The 19,789-nt window shown below is 39.4% G+C and overlaps 1 protein-coding gene across 2 annotated transcripts in view; it reads right to left on the bottom strand.

The window, feature by feature from the left end:
- Positions 1 to 19,789, bottom strand: part of fras1 (Fraser extracellular matrix complex subunit 1) — a 465,328-nt gene that overhangs the window by 155,062 nt on the left and 290,477 nt on the right. For both annotated transcript variants that reach the window (XM_072591717.1, XM_072591723.1), the window contains exons 28-29: positions 11,612 to 11,696; positions 8,683 to 9,003 (exon numbers count right to left, since the gene is read on the bottom strand). In XM_072591717.1, coding sequence (XP_072447818.1) covers positions 8,683 to 9,003; positions 11,612 to 11,696 — 406 coding nt within the window. The remainder of the gene's footprint in view (positions 1 to 8,682; positions 9,004 to 11,611; positions 11,697 to 19,789) is intronic.

Genomic DNA, 19,789 nt, shown 5'->3' with positions numbered 1-19,789 from the left:
GGGAAGACGTAGGAGCAACAGGGTGGTGGTGAGAGGAGATTTTAACTTTCCCAAAGTTGATTGGAATTCTAGATGGAGCAGAATTTGTAAGGAGTATCCTGCAGGATCTTTTAGAGCAGTAAGTAGTATGTAGCAGTAGTCCAATTCGGGAAGGGGCCATACTGGACCTGGTGTTGGGAAATGAGCCCGGCCAGGTGGTTGAAGTTTCAGTAGAGGATTACTTCGGGAACAGTGATCACAATTCCATAAGTTTTAGAATACTCACAGACAAAGACGAGAGTGGTCCTAAAGGAAGAGTGCTGGGGGAAGGCCAACTAAAGCTCAATTAGTCAGGAGCTGGGACTGTGGATTGGGAACAGTTGTTTGAAGGTAAATCCACATTTGATAAGGGGGAGGCTTTTAAAGAGAGGTTGTTTAGAGTTCGGGAGAGCTATGTTCCTGTGTAAATGAGGGATCAAAATGACAAGGTTAGGGAACCATGGATGACAGGTGAAATTGAGAGACTAGCTAAGAGGAAAAAGGATGCGTACATAAGGTCTAGGCTACTGAAGACAGACAAAAGCACTGGAAGAATATTGGGAATGTAGGACCAATCTGAAATGAAGAATTAAGAGGGCTAATAGGGGTCATGAGATATTTTTAGCAAACAGAGTTAAGGAACATCCCAAAGCCTTTTCTTCATATATAAGGAGCAAGAGGGTAACTAGAGAAAGGATTGGCCCACTCAAGGACAAAGGAGGAAAGTTCTACGTGGAGTCAGAGGAAATGGGTGAGATTCTTAACAAATACTTTGCATCAGTATTCACCAAGGAGAGGGACATGATGGATGTTGACGTTAGGAATAGATCTTTGAGTATTCTAGATCAAGTCAGCATAAGGCAGCACAGTGGCTCAGTAGTTAGCACTGTTGCCTCACAGCACCAGGGTCCAAGGTTCGATCCCAACCTCTGGCGACTGTCTGTGTGGAGTTTGCACATTCTCCCAGTGTCTGAGTGGGTTTCCTCCGGGTGCTCCGGTTTCCTTCCACAATCTAAAGATGTGCACGTTAGATGAATTGGCCATGCTAAATTTCCCATAGTGTAGGGAGCATTGGTTAAAGGGAAAAGGGGTCTGGGTGGGTTACTCTTTGGAGGGTCGGTGTGGACTCGTTGGGCCAAAGGGCCTGTTTCCACACTGTAGGGAATCTAATCTAATCATAAGGAGGGAGGAAGTTTTGGGTATTCTAAAAGACATTAAGGTAGAAAAGTCCCCAGGTCCGGATGGGAATCTATCCCAGGTGACTGAGCGAAGCGAGAGAGGAAATAGCTGGGGCTTTAACAGATATCTTTGCAGCATTCTTGAACATGGGTAATGTCCTGGAGGACTGGAAAATTGCTAATGCTGTCCCAAGGTAATTATAGACTGGAGAGCCTGACATCAGTGGTAGGGAAGCTGCTAAAGAAGATACTGAGGGATAAGATCTATTTCAATTTGGAAGAAAATTGGCTTATCAGTGTTGGGCAGCATGGTTTTGTGCGGGCAAAGTCATGTCTTACAAACGTAATAGAATTCTTTGACGAGGTGACAAAGTTGGTTGATGGGGGAAGGGCTGTATATGTAATATACATGAACTTTAGTCAGGTGTTTGATAAGGTTTCCCATGGTAGACTGATGGAGAAGGTGAAGTCGCATGGGGTCCAGGGTGGTCTAGCTAAATGGATAGAGAACTGGCTAGGCAACAGGAGACAGACAGTAGTGGTGGAAGGGAGTTTCTCAAAATGGAGACCTGTGACTAATGGTGTTCCACAGGGTTCTGTGCTGGGACCATTGTTGTTTGTGATATATATTAATGATTTGGAGGAAGGTACCAGTTGCCTGATTAGGAAGTTTGCAGATGACACCAAGATTGGTGGAGTAGCAGATAGTGAAGGGGACTGTCAGAGAATACAGTAGAATATAGATAGATTGGAGAGATGGGCAGATGGAGCTCAATCTGGGTAAATGTGATGTGATGCATTTTGGAAGATCCAATTCAAGAGTGAACGACACAGTAAATGGAAAAGTCCTGGGGAAAACTGACAGACAGAGAGATCTGGGTGTTCAGGTCATTGCTCCCTGAAGGTAGCAATGCAGGTCAGTGAAGTGGTCAAGGTGGCATATGGGTATGATTTCCTTCATTGGACGGGGTATTGAGTACAAGAGTTGGCAGGTCATGTTAAAGTTGTACAGAATTTGATGTGGCTGCCTTTAGAATACTGTGTACAGTTCTGGTCACCACATTACCAAAAGAATGTGGATGCTTTGGAGAGGGTGCAGAGAAGGTTCACCAGGATGTTGCCTGGTATGGAGGGCACTAGCTATGAAGAGGGAGGCTGAATAGATTAGGATTATTTTGATTAGTAAGACTGAGTTTGAGGGAGGACATGATTAAGGTCTACAAAATGATGAGAGGAATAGACAGGGTGAAAAGCAGGAAGCTTTTTCCCAGAGTGCGGAATTCAATTTCTAGGGGTCACAAGTTCAAAGCGAGAGGGAAAAGGCTTAAGGGAGCTTTGCATGGAAAGTTCTTTACGCAGTGGGTGATGAGGATCCAGTGGAGTAGCTAATGGAACGATAGCATTATTTAAAGATGTATCTAGACAGATACATGACAGGGCAGGGAGCAAAGGGATACAGATCCTTAGAAAACAGGCGGCAGGTTTAGATAAAGGGTCTGGGTCAACGCAGGCTTGGAGGGCCGAAGGGCCTGTTCCTGTGCTGTAAGGTTCTTTGTTCTCCTTCAAGGGTAGGGTGAATGAACAGACAAGATAGATCAATGATCTGCTCCTTCCAAAACAATTAATATGTTAATTACTACGCAAGGATAAGTGGAACAAAAGTGTTACCCTGATAATCAACAAAAGGTTGATTAATCAGATCTGCAAGCAGAGTTATAAACGTTTTGGAGAACTGAGAGATCATTTGCAGCTTGGAGGGTTTAGTTATCTGCATATGAAATTGCAGGCTGGAGCATTGCTTTAATGGATTGCAACTTGTTTTATTGCATGAAAATCAATGCCAACACTTGTTCAAGACAGATAATTATGTTTATCTCCAGTGTGCCATACTGTTATTTCTTTTTAAGTATCATTCATTACATGACCTCTATAATTGCCAAAATGGGGAAGTGACTCCACAGAGAGTTTATGAGAGTAATAAACTCTTTATTGCTTCATTGTTTTTGAATAACAAGGTCAACGGTGTTTTAAAGGTTCACAATATATTACAATTTCAACTTACCTTTAAAGACAGCCTTTAATATTTCTTGGAGAGTTATACCACTGGGAGGATATTGAACAAATGGGTGAAGCCATGGAGGGGTTTGAAAACAAGAGCAAATATTCCAAAATTGAGGCACTGCTTAGCTAGGTTGTTAATCAGAGGGGAGATAGATTAATGGGAATTGGTGTGATTTCAGGGTTACTGGATTCAGAAATGATTCAGGGGAAGGTGAGTGATTAGACTAGATAGATCAATTAGGTAAAAATGGTCTGCTCCTTCCAGAATATTTAATATGTTAATTATTACACAATGATAAAAGAAACAACAAAAAAAGTGATATCCTGATAATCAAAAAATTGTTGGTCAATCAGATTCACAGTTTTAAATAGCTTGGAGAATTGAGAGGTAATTTGCAGCGTGGAAGCAGAGTTTTGGATAACCTCATAAATTTGACCTCAACTTTACAGAGGGTAAAATGTGGGAGGTTGACCAAGAGTGTGTTGGATTAGTCAACTCTCAGGTTAGCAAAGGCATGGCTGAGGATTTCAGCAATAAATGAGGTGAGGCATTAGCAGAGTTGAATGATGTTAAGATGATAAATAAAAGCAGCTGTAATATATTTTTGAAAATTCATCTCAGGATGAATGTGACACAAAGACTGTTAACAATCTAATTCAGCCTCAGTTTTCAGAGACAGATAAAATATGTGACTAGGGAATGGAGCTTGGGGCTGGTTCTGAAGAAAATAGCTTTGACCATCTCAATAATTATTTGAAGGAAGTGTTTGCTTATCCAGAACTGGATGTCAGACATATCTGTAAGTTACTGCTCAGGGATCCAGCATACTTGGAAAGCCAACACTACTTTCACTGATCACATGTATGTATTTGAAATAGAGAAGGAATGCAAGCAAAGATCCTTGAGGGATATCAGAATAAAATAATTGCAAATGCAATAACAAACATCTGGATACTGGTGGAATGGCAGTGAAACAGAATGAAGTGGCTAGCTGAGAAGGTTGAGAGGCATAGTTGATCACAATCACATCAGATGTCATTTAAGAATTTTCTAAGTCCCATTTCATCCCAAGCTTTCCCAAGATATTCCCCTTTCTTTATTCGAAAAAACAAATGTTTCTTTAGTTTCTCTTCTATTTACTCTCATTCATAGATGCATACAGTGCAGAACAGGCCCTTTAGCCCATCGAGTTTGCACTAACATGACTACCACTAAACGTGCACTAATCCCAATTTCCTGCTCTTATCCTTGAAGTAGTGAAAATGGAAGCTTGGCCTGCATTAAAAGGAGGAAGGCCTCAGAGGCAACCAAGCAGGTGGCCTTCATGTTAATGTCAAATAAGTTCATGCACTCATTGCATTTGTTGAAGATCAGGATGGAAGAGACAGGGGAGAGTAGTTTATAATGATGGTTTTCAGTGAAGAACAAGCACCTTGGGGCAAGATACATAAACACACACTGCAGATTATTGATTAAATTGTCATCATGCAATTCAGTAACAATGATGCTATCGTTAGGAAAAAGCAAGTGAAATACTATCCAGGATTTCAGAAAGGAACACATCAGATAAAACTTAAACTAAGGAGTTGATCCTTTATTGATGGTCAGAGTTGAAATGGCTAATACTAAGGAGCTTGCTTTTAAGGGACAGGGGAAAGTTCAAAGGAGATGTGAAGGGCAAGCGTTTTACACAGAGGGTGGAACGCACTGCCTGGGGTGGTGGTGATGGCAGATATGACAGGGGCATTTAAGGGACTTTCAGATAGACACATAAATATGCAAGGAATGGAGGGATATGGACCAAAAGCAAGCAAAAAGAATTAGTTTAATTTGACATCATATTCAGCATAACATCGTGGGCTGAAGGGCCCATTTCCTATGTCGTACGGTCTATGTTCTATCTGCACAACAGTTTGTCCTTCCCTGCAAAATTCTACTATTTTTTTCAATTAAAAGACTGGAGAATTCAGTCAGTACATATGACTGAAAAAACTCATACACAGTACCAAGAAGAGGTCATTGAATATTTTTAAGATGGTGGTAGATAAATTCTTGTTAGGCAAGGGAAACAAAAGTTGCTGGGTAGTGTTTATGGGAATGTGGAATTTGACAGTGAAGCAGATCAGCTATGATGTTACTGAATGGCATGGCATAATCGAGCATCTGTGTGTCTAAGTTGAATGTTTGTACCTGCCAATTCTTCATCATGGATATGGTGGGTATCCATTGATGTCAGATGTTGGACCAGCCAGCAAATGGAAGCACCGTCAAAATAGGTGATCTGACATGAGATTTGAACGTAAATTGAAGTGGAACTTTCCTCCTTACCACCAGTGTTGAGGTGCTCAACAGGTTAAGAGTACTCGAGCGGTTGAATGTTTGTGAAGAATTATGTATTTCACAGTCATGAGGACTGAAAAAATCTACCCTGAAATAAAGGTTTCTGCAAGCTAAAGGATTTACAGCAAGTAACAAGACAAAATATACAAATTAATACACCCTGACTTTAGGAAATGTAAACAAAAAGCATAATTTGGTGCCAATCTGCAGTACATACTGAAAATTGTATGTATATAAATTATAAAAAGATTGCTTCTGACAAAATCTGACAGTGCTTTAAATGAAAGCACATTCACTTACAATGTTACAACAACCATCAACTATTGAATCACCAATCATTAAGGCTCCTGGAGTGCTTTGTGATTGTTTTTACACTGATTGAATGAATTGAGATAAACTTTTATCTGATTGGCCTGTGGCAAAATAATGTGCAGATGTCTCAAAGCATCTTCTGTAAGGTGTTTTATCGATAACAGTGGTTAGATATTCTGATATCATCGACTAACTCATACTTTGGAAAATATGCACTTGTTATTTCCCACTTCAAAACAAAACTGGCATGATCTTACACCTGAGATTACTGTCTAAGGCAAAATTGTGGGTGTTAATTTTCATGTGGGTTTATACCATTTACCCAAGATATGTCTATCTTTCCTGCCAAAACTATGAGGGGCAATCAAAAGAAAATTCACCTTTTATGGACTCTAAGATTAAGTTTGGATTGGAATAGAAACTTGGAAGTTGGAGAATACAGAAATTGCTTTCAGGTCTTTCTTATAGAGTTTTTACAGTAGTGGGGAGAGATTCCATAGAATTACTTCACTTTAATGACATAAAGTGAGGCACTAGGCTTTGAAAGCATTACTGGAGATCCCAAGGTCCATGAGTACTGATTACAGGAAAAAAGTACAGAGGTGGCATCACAATTGCTGAGATATGATCAACTTCTATTATGTGCCATAGCCTTGGAGCCCAAGTGTCTGACAGTACGCAAAAGGACAGGGGATGTTGATGGAAAGGAGGTCATGTATGGTGAAGTGGTATGGCTATGTTGAGTGTGGTCTTACAATCTGGCAGCATTGAGGAAAATTCAGCAGCAATAAGGGTGTGGAAACATTGGGGAGCTTTTTATCTGATTACGCTGATACATCTCAGATGTTTTATATTTCCACAGCAAGGAAAATCCTGGAGTATAGTACTTTGGGATGTAACAAGTTCTGTTAATACAGGGCGGAAGAGTATGGGAGACAACAGAACAAGAAAACATTGGGTTAGTTGGCATCAGAAATGAAGGACAAAGGTTTTTAGCATGTATATGTATGAGGGTGTTGCATGGTAGGATGTCACAATATAGTAAACTAAGATTGAACATTACAGAACACGGGAACATGGAAAGAAACCATTGGATCTGGAAACATATGGCCTAGCTATGAGCATTTGAAATTAACACAATATGTATACCAGTGATATTGATTGTAGTAGGTCCAATTATCTATTTAGACAAATGAGAAATTGTCAAAACCCTTTTTCTCCTGTCGGCCTCTCCAGTCTTTTATCTTACAGGAGGTATCACAATGATTTTCCATTGAAAGGCATGTTATGTTATACGATCTATTACAATGAATTTCCCATTGCCTGTCATGTAATGTGATATGGTCTCAGCTGATGGTCATACTGGACAACAAATCAAAGTGAAATCTAGTTTGACAGGGCAGAGCACAATCTTTATTTTTGTCATCTGGTTACCATGGTGATCTGTGCCTAAACATATTCTATCATTAAATAGTAAACTATTTCAGATGAATGATTTAGAAAGATTTGATAAAAATAGCAAACAGAACATTTCAACCCTTCTCCCAGCAATATTCTGCAAAGGCACTCAATTTCAGTGAAATATTGCTCCTGTCTCCACCATAAAATTTCTTACCCAACTGACAAGGTCATAAGTTTCTTTTCAGCACCTTTCTGCATTTTCACCAGTCTCTCCAGCAGATACATAGATTGACACTAACTCAGTGACAAAACTCAATGAACTGAGTTTTTTTTTAAGTTACTCAGACTAACTTGAGACTGCTAAATAGCACATCTGATTTGGACCTCTCTTTCGAATCAACCTGCTCTGGCTTCTGGTCTCTCCATCCCTAGTCATAACAGCTCTATTTAGTGAGCAACTCAGCTGATATCTTACAGGGTATTTTATTCAGACATTTGGCTTCAGTGGTATGATTTCCTGAAAGTTCTGTTTTGACCCAAAGCTATAAAAAAAAAAATTTTTAGCAAAAAAAGTCACCTTCACAGAAATTGAAAATCAAAATCTCATTTATCTCCATTTCACAACTCGACTTTGCAAATAATAATTATATACACCTTTATCACACATGCTACACAATGACTAAAGAACACAATAAAGGTTATGTTGCGAGGGATGCAACAATGGTTTCTCTTTCCCAATCTTTGGCAGTAAACGCAATGGAGCAGAAATAGTATGATGAGCCTTTCAGAGCTTTTAGAATTAGTCTGAACCTGGAAAATGTGCTCGGGTCAGGACAAAGGAAGGTAAGTAAATGCACAGCTAGGTCAATCAAGTGGCAATTTGAATAGGATCAGATGACTCGTGTAAAAGAGAGGGGATTTTATACCGAACTGTATAATAAAAATTATTAAAATTCATTGCTTTTAGCATTGGGGGAAGCATTTCAATTCCATACAAATTAGTGGACTATCAGTTGAGTCAAATTAGTACTGTGATTCAAGAATCAATTTCAGTTCTTCATAACTGTAGACCAACAGAATAATTAAAATAATTTAAAAGACCGTAACTTAGTCTAACTTGACAATCGTATACAGAACGATACGTGAGGGAAGCAGAGTCCTTGAATATTTTAAGACAGAGGTAGATAGATTTTTGTTAAGCAGAACACAGCTGCAGCTGGAAGTGGAAGTGGTGCCTTATTTAAGGCTCAGAAGACAAAATATTGTGAACATATTCTGGCTACATCTCAGCTAACATAACTCAAGACCCCACTGGATCATGGCTTTTACACATTAGAAATATAATTTGTGAAAAAGTAAAGGGATCAGTACCTGCTCAGTAATTTTGATCTGGAACAGAATATTCAGGATATTGTGGCCATCGTTGATCTGCAGAAGCACTTGATCATGCAAGCTGTTGGTTCCATCATGAACATAATGCAGCTGTCCACTTTTGAGATCTTTCAATTGGAACTGCTGTACGCTTACATCTGCTGGGTGCAAAAGGAGGCGGCCATGTTCTGGAGGATCCAAGACTGTTAGTACCACTTCCGAGGGATTGTCATCATCTTGAATGTCCAAGATCAGATTAGAGATGGTTCCTAATTCACCTCTACCGAGCAGTAAGACTTTATTATTCAGCACATAGGGCCCCTGGAAAGAGACAGACATCAATTAAAAATCACTTATCTATCTGTTCAATGACTTGTTTTGAAAAGAAGTACTGGATAGATTTTGAAAGTAAATGTGAATTCTCAATAAATGGTTTTATTACTACGTGATTTCACGGAATCACTTCATTAGATGAACAAGAAAAAAATATTACATTATTTTCACGTAATAAATCCAACTGGTGTTGGTGCTGCAATACTGAATCAGATTAAATCATTTCCAATCCTTCCCATGCAGGCAGCAATCACCTTTGTGCTAGCTTCCAGCCAACATAACTTCCAGTGTGCAGCCATTGTTAACCATGCTCCTGAATGGCTGCCATGTGTGAGCCCAAACTAACAGGACATTGGCAGCACATAATGCTCAAGTGCACAATTTAAAGTCAACCTTCATCTCTTGAAGGGGAGATACAGCATGGCTGGAACTGGTGCTAGAGTAGTTGTGGAATTCACTTAACATGCAATAAAACAGTAATGGGACAATATGAAATAACAATATGAAATTTTCAATGCTGTACTAAAGACCTCAGTTAAGTAGCTGCATGGAAAATGTGTTCTATAAAAAGGGGAACAAAGAGACAACAGACAAACAAAATCCAAGAAGGTGGTAGGACCGAATCATTGTAGTAGTCAACGTTAGTAGTCAAGCTCTGAGGACCTGGATACAATGCTACAAAAAGCACAATAACATCACATGAATGAGTGCACTTAGGGACTACGTCTTCAAATATTACAAATCAGTCAAAAAGAGCAAACAAGCAGCTTGCATATTTAAATAGAAGACTTGCCTGGCCCATTGCATGCAGCAGAACTCACACTCAGGTCAAAGTAGAAGACATTAAATTTGACCTGATAAGGCAAAGCAAGCAATTAAAATTTAAGCTTCTTGAGCAATGGGGCTCCCTTATGGTCCTAAGTTGAATTAGCAGCTTGAATCATTTGTTGCTCCTCATAACAAAGATTCAGGTCCATGCAAGGGAGGTTTTCTATTTAGCACTAATTAATCAGGAGACAGAAATTTTATGTTTAAATTAATAATTAATTATGTTGAGCACCAGTAATTTTGCCCTCCACAAAAATGCTTAAGGATGTCAGTTTAAAACATTATGGTGGTAGGTATATCTATGCGAGACATGTAGAGATCAGAAGAGATCTTGTGTCAGTCTGGAAGATAATTTTTGAGCTGGTTAATTATTCAGCAATAATCTACTTGAAAGGATTGACAGAAGATTCAATTTATGCCAAGGACAGGGCAGAGCCACAGTGGCCACTTTCTATTTAAACTCTGCCAGTCCAGCCACACTCTCCTCTGAATCTTGCCGGTGTTATAAATGCATAAGAAATAAGAGCAGGATGAGGCCATTCAGCCCCTCAATCCTGTCTGCCAGTAAATAAGATCACAGCTGATTTGGCCCAGACGTCAATTTCTCTTTTGTGCCAACTCTTCAAAACCCTGAACTCCCTGATATTTCAAAAGTCGATCCAGGTCCTCTTTAAATACTTTCTGTGATCTTGCCACCAAAACTCTTCTGGACTACAGAATTCCAGACATTCTTGGAGAAGAACTTCTTTCATTTCTCAGTTTTAAATAAGTATCCATTTATCTGTAACTATGTCCCCTAGTTTGAGATTCCCTGAAACCATTCCCAGACTTGAGCTGGGCTAATGGCAATCTTCCAGTGAGCCACATAATTAATGATTAGATAGGCTTTCAAAACAAATTGTGGGGAGAAGGGAGCAAATTTGGGAAAATATGGAAACAGGAAAGACAAGGCAAAGGCAATGTCAGGAGTGTTAATGGAAATCAAATACTTGTAATTCTGCGTTTCAATCGAACATCTTTTTAAATAAAAGAGACTGCAATTAAAGTGTGAAGTTTTAATTTCAATTAATTTGGGGAGTAGCTAAAAAACGGTCCCTATCAGTTTGTTTTCCCATTGTTTTCATCAAAAAAATTATCTTTTTATTTATCCATGCAATTGTCTCAATTATAACACCTCCATGTCTTTCTATCTCACAGGTGAACCATCAGGAAAGCAAGCACCCAAAATGAATCCCACAACAAATTATTTCTACTACCGTGAAAATGCTTTAATTGTCAAGGAAACAAAGTGTATGCAAGAAATCCCTATTGCAAATATTACCAGTTTAGGGAGTTAACAAGAACTGATGCACAAATGTGAAAATTTTTTTTTACTACTTGTATTTTACTCGTTCAGATAAATGCTGGGCAAATACCAAATCTTGACTGGAATCCTTTATTTCCAGACAGAAAGCGATCACAATATGAAGCCCTTGTTCTCATGAAAATCATTTCTGCTTCATTAAGATTATAAAATGACAATTAACTTCTTCTAAAGCTATAATTCCGTTCTGGGAGGTGATTGCCACAGATTATAATTGGTGAAAGACTGCTTCAACAATGCCTGTGCCAACAGTGAAAAATGATCAGTTCAAGTTAAAATTTGGACACTGTTGTCCTCCAATTTAGTTTACAGCAAGAAACCTCAATTTCTTTCAGATAGAGGTTGAATATGCTCAAAGCTTTAAAAGGAGAAGCTGAAAATATTTAATTTAATTTAATTTGATACCTTCAATGAAAGAGCTTGAATTGAAATGGTTTCTGGAAAGGAGTATAGTTGGTGGTCACTCGCTTTCAAGGTAAACTGACCCTTCCTGACAAAAACAGAAAAAAAAACATTACATTAAATTAAAAGAAATGCTCAATTTTATGCTATGAACTTTTACAAAAGATACTTAAGTGACTCATACAAGCTTATTAAGATCATCAGAGGATTTGACTTTAGAGGTTGGAAGTTGCAGCTTTGAAAGTAAACACATGGTGAGCTGTTTAAGATATAAGGATAAAAGGAGCATTATTAGGCCATTCAACTCATCGAGTTAGAACCGCCATTCGATCATGGCTGATATTTTTCCCAATCCCATTCTCCTATCTTCTCACCATCACCCCTGATCCCCCTACCAATCAAGAATCTATCTCGGTCTTAAATACACTCAGTCACTTGGCCTCCAAAGCCTTTTATGACAACGAGCTATACAGATTAAACATACTCTGTCTGAAAAAAATCTTCATCTCAGTTCAAAAAAGTCGCCCCTTCAACTTGAGTCTATGCCCATGAGTCCAAGTCTCTACGACTAGTCTTGTTCACATCCACTCTATCCAGGCCTCTCAGTATTCTGTAAGTTTCAATCAGGACCCCCCTTCATCCTTCTAAACTCCATCAAGTACAGACCCATAATTCTCAACTGCTCCTCACAATGACAAGCCCTTCACTTCTGGAATCATTACTGCAAACTTCCTCTGGACACTCTCCAATGCCAATGCATCCTTCCTTCGACACAGAGCCCAAAACTAACATCAATATTCCAAATGCGCTCTGACCAGAACCTGATAAGCCTCAGTAGTATATTTCTGTTCTTTTACTCTCACCTTCTTGAAATGAATGCAAGTATTGCATTTGCTTTCCTAAGTGCCAACTGAACCTGCAGGTTAACCTTAAGAGAATCCTGGACTAGAATCCCAAGTCCCTTTGTGTTTCAGATTCCCAAAGAAAATAGTCTACATCTCTATTCCTTCTACCAAAGTGCACATCACACATTCCCATTTTGTATTCGGTCTGCTACTTCTTTGCCCACTCTCCAAGCCTGTCCAAGACCTTCTGCAGCCTCCCCACTTCCACAAAACTACCTGTTCCTCCACCTATGTCATCCAGAAACTGATCAAAAATGCCCTTAGTTTCTTCATGCATTTCCTAATAATCACTCCTGCTGAACTCAGTTAGTCATCGGTTGCCATCCTGAAAAAGGCTCCTTCATCCCCACTCTCTGCCGTCTGCCAAACAGCCAATCCTTTATCCTTCATCTTATTGAGCAGCCTCCTGTGCAGCACCTTGTCAAAGGCCTTCTGGAAATCTAAATAGATCACATTCACAGACTAACCTTGGTGTAATTTGCTCATTATCTCCTCAAAAGAATTCTAACATTTCTAAAGTATGATCTATCCTTGACAAAGCCATGCTGACTCAGCCCTATTTCACCATGAACTTCCACACACTCCTCAATCCCATCCTTAATAACCGATTCTAAAAGTTTACCAGTGACTGAGGTCAGGCTAACCAGCCTATACTTTGCTATCTTTTGCCTCCCTCCGTTCTTAAACTGAACAAGGGTGTTACATTAGCTACTTTCCAATCCACTGGGACCCTCCCTGACTCCATTGATTCGTGAAAGGTCACCACCTCTACAATCTCCTCAGATACTACCTTCAGAACTTCGGGGAGTATTCCATCTGGTCTGGGTGATTTATCTGCCTTCAGATTGTTCAGCTTCTCCAGCATCTTCTCCTTAGTGATGATCACTGTACTTACCATTGCTCCCTAACACTGAAAGTTCCCATATGCTGCTGGTGTCTTCCACCGTGAAAACTGATGCAAAGTATCTATTCAGTTCCTCTCCTATTTCTTTGTTCCCCATTACTATTTCTCCAGGCTAATCTTCCAGGAGTGTAACGTCCACCTTTGACTTTCTCTTAACTTTTAGATATCTAAATAAAAAAACTCTTGCAATTTTTTTTTACATTACAAGCTAGCTTACTCATATCTCATATTTAATCTATCCCTTCCTTACTGCTTTAACCATTTTCCAATCCTCTGGCTTCCCAACAATTTTCACCATATTCTATGCTTTTGCATTTGTTTCCCTGACTTCCCTTGTCAGCCATGGCTGCCTTGTCTTTCCTTGAGTAGGTTTCTTCTTCCTTGGGATGGATTTTTGTTTTGTCTCCAGAATTACCCCCAGAAACTCCTGCCATTGCTGCTCCACTGTCTTCCTTGCTAGGTCTCCTTCCAATCACATCTGGCCAGCTCCTCCCGCATGTCTTTGCAGTTACCTTTACTCAACTGTAAAACCACCTGATGAAGGGCTTATGCTTGAAACATCAATTCTCCTGCTCCTCAGATGCTGCCTGATCGGCTGTACTTTTTCCAGCACCACACTCTTCGACTCTGATCTCCAGCATCTGCAGTCCTCACTTTTCCCATGTAAAACCACTACGTCAGTTTCAATCTTCTCCCTCTCAAACAGCAGGGTGAATTCTGTCATATTATGGAAGCTCTTGGGGTTCCTTCATCTTCAGCTCGCTAATCAATTCTGCCTCATTACACATCACCAAAAGCAGAATTGCCTGTTCCCTAGCATGCTCTACAACAAGCTGCTCCCAAAAAAAACCCCTGGTTAGACATTCATATTTCCTTTCTTTGAGATCCACTACCAAGCTGATTTGCCCAGTCCACCTGCACATGGAAGTCCCCTATGATTATTGTAATCATGCCTTTCCTACATACCTTTTTTTTTTAAATTTCCTGATTTATTTTCCTCCTTAGATCTTGACTACTGCTAGGTCTGTACCCACTCCTACAAGTGCTGTTTTCTCTTTGTGATTCCTCAAATCTATCCATACAAGTCTGTGCCTTTCAATTCAGTATCACTCTTGTTATTGATTTAATTTCATTTCTTACTAAGACAACACTGCCCTCTTTGCCCATCTCCTGTCCTTTCAATAGGACATGTATCCTTAGATATTTAGTTCCTAGTCCTGATCCCTTTGCAAACACATCTGTGATACCCACAACATCATACCTGCTAATTTCAATCTGCGCTGCAAGCTCATTTACTTGTTTCATGTACTGTGTGCACTTAAGCAGAACACTCTCAGTCCTGTGATGACTGTCCACCCTTCTCATAGTAGCCCCTTAGTGTGCCTGAGGTTAGATTCTCTTCCCTTTCCACACTCTCTGTCCTATTATTGTTCTGGGAACTTAAACCTCTGCTGAGCTCTTTAACTTTAAACACTTCTTTTAACTTTTTCCATAAATGTCCATACAACTGAACCCAATCCCCATTTGTTTTGTTTAAAGCAGTACAGATTTAAAATAAAAATAAATGAATCAACCTGTTTACACATATTATGACACAGCCCCAGGACATGAGGAACTTGACCCTGACCTCCGGCCCACGACCATTGCACCATCTGACCTATTACTGGCTCTCATTATACAGCAGCTTCATAATGAAAAAAGAACTGGAAATTTCTAACAATGAAGTATGAAATAGTAAAAGAAAAAAAAAACAACAATGCAAAGAACCACTAATATTAGTTATTGATAAATGGTCGCTGCATTCGCAATCTATCTGGAACCACCTTTGGTGTATTCGCCAATACAATGAACTTGAGTCTATGTATTCTGGTAATACTTTGTAAAATGCTTTTCATTCTGATTAATTTACTTAGCCATTGTCTTCTCTTCATTTGTAAATGAATTTAGGATTTAAACACTTATTTATACCCATTTCATATTTCACTGATATGCATAAGGTTCTCAACAGCAAAATGTTAAAATTGGATTGATAGTTTGACAATTCCTGAAATTAATATTCAAACAGCCCAAGTGAACACTGCCCTTGGTGGCTTGATATCAAGCTGAAGAGAAGAGCAAGTCAGAACCTGGAAATAATGTCATATAAATTATTTATAGATTAAACCACAAAAAACTTGCACAAGTAGTGTATAAATGAATTTACGCATTCACTACAGTGGCAGAGACAGTGAAGCCAGATCCCATGAATTTCTCAGAAACTCACCCAGGTACCAATAATTAACAGGAGCCCAAAGGCTTTTAAGAACTTTATCCTTATGAGAAATTTAAGCATATTTCCTTTGAGCGTATACTTTCTGATTTCCCTCAGTACTTGCTCCACTCACACTGCCTCAATGACTACTAACCTCTCTGTTGCTCAATCGCTTCTCTTGACAATATGTCCCACTGGATTCTGAATGCTGCATCCCAGAATCGAATTATTGAGATTAGATTCCAACTGTTGAGATATAAAATCACTGTTCCGATGGTTCTCCTTTGCCCAATAACCAGATCCATTGAGCCGACAATACCACTGACCTGCTTTGGATTCTAACCTGCCCAGTTTATCTAAACAATTGTTGGTCTTGAGCTTTTAGACCAAACCATCAGCTGTACCAACCTTTCAACTACTCGAACGCCCTGTCTGATCATCAGCTTTCTTGCAACATTAGAATAAGTGGCAGCATTTCAGCTGCATGCAGCTACATTTCCTCTAAATCTTGTCCTGCCTCCGTCATGTCACCCTCTGCATTTGGCTGGAGTCAGTAGCAAAGTGGGACAAGCAGTTGTCAAACCAGAGTTGAGCTTCATCCTCAACAGTACCAAAGTTAAAAAATCACAACACCAGATTATAGTCCAACAGGTTTATTTGGAAGTACAAGCTTTTGGAGCACTGCTCCTTTATTAGGCTAACTCACTACTTGACGAAGGAGCAGTACACCGAAAGCTTGTACTTGCAAATAAACCTGTTGAAATATAATCTGGTGTTGTTTGATTTTTAACTTTATCCACCCCAGTCCAACACCAGCACCTCCACATCATGGTCAACAATACCAAAGACAAGTTTAAACTGCAGATTCCCATAGGTGTAATCAAGTCACACAACACGAACAGCACCAATACAAAAATGCAATTCACATTAAAAATCAATGATGCCTTCTGCTGACCTCAAAGACAAGTGCCCACAAAGCTCTTTGGATCTTGATTTCCCCTTGGTCAAAGGCAGTTTACATTTGGTGCCAAGTGAAAGGGTGTCTTGGTGTGCAGCAGTGGTGATGAATGCAAGAATGTAAAACAAGAACAAAGGTGCTAAGTGGTCCTTTCAATCTGTTTTGCCCTTCAATGAGGTCACTGTTGATTAGGAATGAAACTTCACAGACCCATTATTAATCAATATACCTTTATTCCTTTAGTTAATAAAATCCCATCAACCTCAGATGTAAAAGGAACAATTTGTTTATCAATTCCCACTTATGGAAGCAAATTCCAAATTTCCAACTCTTCACCTGTTTAAACATTTTCTAATTTCACTCCTCAAAGATCTGACTATAATTGATAGCTCATGTCTATAGTCTTAAATAGTCAAACCAGCAGAAATAGTTCCTCCCAATCATCTCTGTCACCCTAACCTCGAAAATGTGAGTCAAATCATCCATCTGACTACCAGGAAATACAATCCTAGCTTGTGTAGTCTCTGTGATGTAACCATTGATTATCTGTTTTTTGAGATGTTGATATGAAAGGGATGTTCTCAATAATTTATTTCAATGACTCCAGTCTGGGACAGGTCATGGGGAGGGGGGAGGGGCCTGGGAGAGGAGGATACCCACTCAAGAAATATGGAATTATTAATAGCAACTTCTGGATTCTCATTGGATTTGTGCAGATTCCAAAAGTTGTTGTCATTTGCAATGGATGAAATGCTGACAATTACACCATTATTAATAGAGCAAATTCTGAGCCATTAGGGATTGTACTGAACTAATCTTCCTAAATGAACACTCAAAAACCTGCACTAACGCTCCGATATTGCATATGTAATCTTTTGGCTTTCTATTATAATGCCAGTGACATTCACCTCTCAAAAATGAGAAACATGGTAGACTTGACATAAGCCAGGCACCTCCTACTTTTGTGCTATTTCCTAGTTTTCTGTTCAAGTTTTAATAGAAAATTATGAAAACTCCCGAGATTTTAAAATCAGAGTGCACAATTATTTTGTTACAATTTGTTTAATCATAATTTATAGTTCAATTGTTCTTTGAAAATTCCCAAGTGTCCCAAATTCTGCTCCCTTAAGATAAACAGTGTACCAGATTTTCAATTTTCTTGAATTCTGAAATCACCTCCTTTACACAAACTGTCTCTGTAGCACATTCTGCACTGACCATTAATGTCATAAAAACAAATGGGTTGTAGATCATACTCTAGAGCGAAATTGCATGCCTCAAAATCAATAGACACAGAAATACTGAAGATTTAAAAGTTTGATTGGGCAAATGTTTTAAAATATATGAACTGTAAATTGAAATAATTCTTGTAGGAGAAGAGCACTCATTGCGACTGCAATAATGGGGACAGAAAGAATGAATGGATTTCTGAGCCTCTCCCTGAAAACTGCCTTACGCTTGAGATTTTCCTTCCAGTGAAAATGGCAACATAGTATTTAAAGAATAGAGGGGGGCCAAATTTTAACCTCTAACAATGAGCACAAGAATTTGAGTTCTTCAGGGTAGTATATTAGGCCCAGTCATCTACATTTGCTTCATCAATGACATTGCCTCCATCACAGAGACAGAAGTGGGAATGTTGGCTGACAATTGCACAATGTTCAGTACTACTCAACTCCTCAGATACCGAAGCAGACATGGTCAAATATAGCAAAACCTGGACAATATCCAAGTTTGGCATGACAAGTGACAAGCTATATCGCACAGGTACCAGACAATGACCAGCTCCAACAAGAGAATCTAACCATTGCCTCTTGACATTCAATGGCATTACCATCACTGAAGTCTCCCATTATCAACATCCTGGAAGTTACTTTCCATCAGAGTCTGAACTGGATGAGTCATATGAGTACTCTGACCACAAGAGCAGGTCAGAGGCTAGGAATCCTGCAATGAGTAACTTACCTCCTGACTCACCGAAGCCTGCTCTCCTTGTACAAGGTATGAATACAGTAATAGAGCAATACTCCCCAGTTGCCTGGATGAGCACAGTTCCAATAATACTCAAGAAGCTTGACACCATCCAAGACAAAGCAGTCGGTTTGATTGGCACCTCAATCACAAATATCCATTCACCACAGACACCCATTGGCAGCAGTGTATATATAATTTAAAAATGCACTATGTAAATTCATCAAGGCTCCTTCGACAGGACCTTTCAAAATCAGGACCACTACAATCTAGAAGAATGAGAGCAGCAGATACATTGGAACAATACCACCTGTAAGTTCTTCTCCAAGCCACTCACCATCCCAACTTGGAAATATATCACCATTCCTTTTAATGGCATTGTGGGTCTACCTAAACCAAATAGAATGCACCAGTTCAAGCAGACAGTTCACAAATAGCTTCTCAAGAGCAACTTGAGGTTAGTAAATGCTGGCCCAGACAATGATGCCAATGAGTAAAGGTGGCCTCTACCTTGCCATGTTTACATTGCTCCAGGAGCAGTGCCTCAGAGAACGTGACTAGTTTTTGGACAATTCCAGCTTTTGATTAGCCAGTTTGAGACAATGCACCTGCATTACACCACAAAGTGTGCATGTAATATTGTGATTAATAACTGTACAATTAGCATCTCATTATTTTGCTTCAGCAACTATTCCAACTACGTTTGGTTTGAATATTAGTGTTGAGTGATGCACCAGTCACTAGGTTACTCTGCCCCATGTTAAAAGTGTGGTGCTGGAAAAGCCCAGCAGGTCAGGCAGCATCCAAGGAGCAGGAAAATTGGTGTTTTGGACTAAAGCCCGATGAAGGGCTTTTGCCCGAAATGTCGATTTTCCTGCTCCTTGGATGCTGCCTGACCTGCTGTGTTTTTCCAGCACCATATTCTCAACTCTAATCTCCTGCATCTGTAGTCCTCACTTTCACCTATGTTACGTTAGCTGTAATTGATTCACTGCGAACATTTTGACATGATTTCAGTAAAAGTTTGCAAGTCAGGTGATCACATTTGGTGGTACACATTTCATTCAGCTATTTATTTATGCAGTCAGATAGTAAATTCCACAAAATGCTCAACCTTTCCTGTGATAGCAGAGATGTCTATACAAAGACAGTGAAGGATATATGAACCTCTCATTAGGTGCTTAATCCTGAA

This window comes from Chiloscyllium punctatum, chromosome 1 (genome assembly GCF_047496795.1).
Source record: "Chiloscyllium punctatum isolate Juve2018m chromosome 1, sChiPun1.3, whole genome shotgun sequence".
Classification (NCBI taxonomy): Eukaryota; Metazoa; Chordata; class Chondrichthyes; order Orectolobiformes; family Hemiscylliidae; genus Chiloscyllium; species Chiloscyllium punctatum.
This window is presented reverse-complemented; position numbering and strand designations above follow the sequence as displayed.